Below are 4,180 nucleotides of genomic sequence, written 5' to 3' on the forward strand. Positions count from 1 at the left end.
GGATGATCTCAAACATGTCCATGTTCGTGTTGTTGTACGTCGACTCGCCTGCTTTAGGCATACCGGCAAACAACGCGCGGGCACCAAGCTGCTCCACACTGGCGTCCGCGCCCGGACAAGCTGCAGTGATGAGCACTCCAAGAAAAGCAGCGGTGCCACGTTGACGTTGAAGATGAAGAGCACTTTCCTGGCGGTAGATGCCGGGGACTACCTACCAAGCTGCTTGGAGGCATAGTAGCACGTAGCCTTGTAATGCTCCGACCATGGCGGTGTCCACACGGTCGGTGCCAATGACAGGGTCCCGCGTCCCAGGCTCCGCCCTCCACCACTCCATGTCCACCACCACGACCTCCACCTCCACCTCCGTTGGTCATCTGCTTCTTGAGCGGCGCCGCCTCTGCCTTTGCTTTGAGCGGCGATTTTGTCGTGTCTCCAAGTTGATTTCCCGGGTGAGCTTGATCGTCGGATCCTCCACCACTGCCTTCTCCGGCGGCTTCTCCTGCGGTTCCACACGTCGACGATGGCAAAAAGGGCGGGAATTAGGTGGAGAGAGGTGGTATGGAAGAGGAGAGTGGGGGATTTTGAGGAAACAATGCAGCCAGCTATAAAAGCATGGGCTCTGCCTTAGTTTTTGGTGGGCCAAGGGTGTCAAAGTCCTACATGGCTCGTGTCTGGACTCTCGCAACCCCCCCCCCCCTCGTTTGGTCTTGGTTTGCGGGAAAATTGTTGTCCGAACTGCTCTGCGGACTGATGGGGGTCGCCGTTGGATGGCTTGTGGGGTCTGGACAGTCGTGTCCTCATGGATACAAGCGGTGTGGGTCGGTGGAGATACCTTAGTTCTCTATTTCCTCACCTTTTGGTTATGTGATGACAAAGGGGGGGATGAGTTAGTCTTCAAGCGGGTTTCATATATGGGCATATTTTGTTAAAGTTACAACTCTCGTTCTTCAATTGATGATTTGTTGTAATGAGTTGTAAACTTTAAGTCTGGTGATGACATGAGATTTTTGAACTGTTGTTTCCGCATGCTGCTGCCCGTTATTACTTATGCATGCTGAAATTCTTCTGACCCCACTTCTCATTGTCCATTGCAATCTTTTCATACCATTTATTCAAAGTACTATGTTGGATTCCAAGATATAGAGGGAGATCTCCAGAATTACAACCTGCCATGTGCATTTGCATTCCATAGCAAATTCCTCATATGCACATCTTTAGAGAGAGGGCCTTGCCCTGCCGACTAGGGTTCGCTCCCTTGATTGCTCGCGGGAGCGACGCGAGGGGGGGTACAAGTTCGCCAGTCTTTCTGAACTTTTTCAACCTTCACCTTCTATGTTTAGGTGAAAACAAAAGGCTTTGTCCGGTGTTTGTCTCTATCAGTGTTTGTCTCTATCACACATAAATGAAAATGGTTTGTTTTCTTTGCATGGAAAAGCATGTATGCATGTTCATTGCTGATTATTACTCCAACTTATGTGACTTTGGTTCTGAAGAAGTGGCGGTGCTCTAAAAATAGGTGTTTCTTTTCTGATCAAATTATTTTTCATGCTTTTCCACCTTGATATACCTGAACATCCTCCATCTGGATTGTGTTTTGAGGTAATTATACTTGAACATCCTCCATGTTATTGCAGTTGCAAGTTTAAGAGAGAGAGACGAGGGAGGGATGGAGAGACGTGCTCATCCTCACTTTACCCAGCTGCTCTGCAATGGTCACTCTTCAGATGTTAATTAGCTATGAATGTCGTGGAAAACAAGTGGGTCATGTAATGGTCATTGATGCTGAGTTATGATTCTAAAAGATGCAATTAGCTTTACCTCTGGCTCTGGTTACCTAGAAAGCGTTATCTTCTCATATAGCAAGAGAACTTACTATTTGTGTTTTGCGTATTTTTTTATTTGTTGTAAATACATCAATTATGTGGTCATTCAGTATTTTCATGAGGTATTTCCATATCTCTACAAAAGTATACTTACATTCAACACGATTAAGGTATAACTAGATGTATGTGTGTCAATTTCGGCTCTTCAGGTGATCATGTGTCACATGGTTATAGAGTTTTTTTTTTAGCGTGGTGACATACCTTTGGCATTGTATCTCTTTCTAATTTTATTCTGCCACCTATCTATAATAATATTCTGGACCTATTTATAATATCACGATCGTGAAATAGTTGTGAGTTCTTTGGCCCATCCTCAATCAGCCTCTTAGCAAACTACCATACATGAATTTCCATTTCATTATCTTCCTATGCAATATATAGGAAGTTTTTATTCTCACAAAAAAAATAGGAAGTTTTTGCTAATAACAGACCTAAATATTAAACAGTTTTATTGACTATCACAAAAAATTAAGTTTTTATTGGTTATAAGAGCGTTGCTCCGAACTGATGAAATTCAGCTTGCTAGTGGAATATCCTTCTTGGGTCAGCATTTGTTTTTCTTCGTTGGACTTGACATCTATTTAGTCCATGCATAAACATCAAAATTTTCAACTAGATTAGCAGATTCAGACCGGTCATAGAAAGCTCAACCCGATTCTGAAACTTGGCCTTTAACAGATTCAGACATTGTTGGTTCAAACTTGGCCTCCATCATGTAATTTCCATGCTACAATAACTGAAGGGTGAATCACTGATTGCTCAGAGGATTACATGGCGAGGAACCCATAAACTAAGTTTGGGCCCTGCAACTAATTACAGTACATACTAACACGGTAATTAAGCTAACTCAGTGTTAGTGGCACTGCACCTATCAGATGCTACATCAAGCTAATTAACTCCTCAGCGACACAAAGCCAGGGTGCTCTGCTCCTTTGGGCTTGCTGAACCACCGGTGCTCGAGCGCTTCCGCCGCCGTGATCCTCTCGTCGGGGTTGAAGGATAGCAGGCCGGTCAGGACCTCACGCCCGGCTTCTGAAAGCTCCTCCAAGAACTCCAAATCCAGCTCCCCCGTAGAAGTGATCTGGTCTCGCAGCTTGTAGATCTCGGCGAGCAGCTCCTCCTCTGTCTCCGCCACGAAGAGTGTCGCGCCGGTCAACATCTCCGCCATGATGCACCCAAGCGCCCACATGTCAAGGGCCTGGCCGTAGTACCGGTTGCCTTCCAGCTGCTCCGGCGAGGTGTAAATCAGGGTGCCGACACAGCACTCCTCATAGGGCACTCCGGCCGGCTTCGCCCGCATCGCCGACCCAAAGTCACCAACCTTGAGCCCGCCGAAGAAGCCGACCATGACGTTCTCCGGCTTGAAGTCCCGATGGATGACGCCGGCTCCATGTATCTTCTTGGCCGCGTCCAGGAGTTGCTCCATCATCACTCGGGTCGCGTCCTCGGATACAGGCCTCCAGAGCGACTCGCGGAGGGTGCGGCCGTCGGCGACGAGCTCCATGACGAGGAACACATCCCCTGTCTTGGCGTCAGTCGCCACATCCAAGATCTCGATAATCGACTCGTGACCCCGGCACGCCGCGAGGCAGCCGGCCTCGCGGGTGATCGCGCGGATGTCGGGCGGGCCGTGCCCGCCGGCCCCGTTGCCGCGGACCCACTTCACGGCGACTTTCTTGCCGGTGCGGCGGTCGCGCGCCTTGAACACCTCGCCGTAGGTGCCTTCTCCAAGCACCTCAAGCTTCTTGTAGTCGGAGATGCTTCCAAACGCGTATCGGGGCTTCTTGCCGCCATGGACGCGCGGTTCTTGTCCCTCCGCCGGGCGCTTGCGGATGGCCGTCGACATGACCCGGGCTTAGAACGCGCGGCGAGAGCAGATCAGAGCAAGAGGGGCGGGCATTCGTGTGCGTCGGGAGCAGAGGAAGGAAGGATCGAGGATCAGGATGATAAGGATCGAGGACGAGGAGCATCGAGGCTGTTTATGGGCTGGCACTGGCAGCACGCGTCTCCGAACTGGCGCGGGATTCAGACAGATTGCGTACGCGTCGCGTTCATTTCAAATCTCTTCGTCACCCGCAAGCCAACTCGTACGTGTTTTCTTTCCGATCCATCCGGCCGTTCATCATTTATTTATTATTTTCGCGTTTTCTCTCTCTTTTTTGTTATCATTTATTTTTAATTTTTCTATTGTAACAAAAAAAATACAAGATTTAAAGAAAATGTTAAAAACTTCTTTAAAATTTAAGAATTATTTTAACTGTGTGAACACTTCTTAAAAATTACATGAATATTTCTAT

At 48.3% G+C, this 4,180-nt stretch overlaps 1 protein-coding gene across 1 annotated transcript; it reads right to left on the reverse strand.

The window, feature by feature from the left end:
- Positions 1 to 2,622: 2,622 nt before the first annotated feature.
- Positions 2,623 to 3,802, reverse strand: LOC123100034 (putative cyclin-dependent kinase F-2). The gene has a single exon (XM_044522058.1). It carries the CDS (start codon positions 3,727 to 3,729, stop codon positions 2,776 to 2,778), a length of 954 nt encoding a protein of 317 aa, XP_044377993.1. The 5' UTR covers positions 3,730 to 3,802; the 3' UTR covers positions 2,623 to 2,775.
- Positions 3,803 to 4,180: the final 378 nt, after the last annotated feature.

The sequence above is a fragment of the Triticum aestivum genome, chromosome 1A (genome assembly GCF_018294505.1).
Source record: "Triticum aestivum cultivar Chinese Spring chromosome 1A, IWGSC CS RefSeq v2.1, whole genome shotgun sequence".
NCBI classification, from domain to species: Eukaryota; Viridiplantae; Streptophyta; class Magnoliopsida; order Poales; family Poaceae; genus Triticum; species Triticum aestivum.

Excerpts from the sequence above, each read along its gene's own strand:
- LOC123100034 (XM_044522058.1), bottom strand. The coding sequence starts at position 3,729 with ATGTCGACGGCCATCCGCAAGCGCCCGGCGGAGGGACAAGAACCGCGC.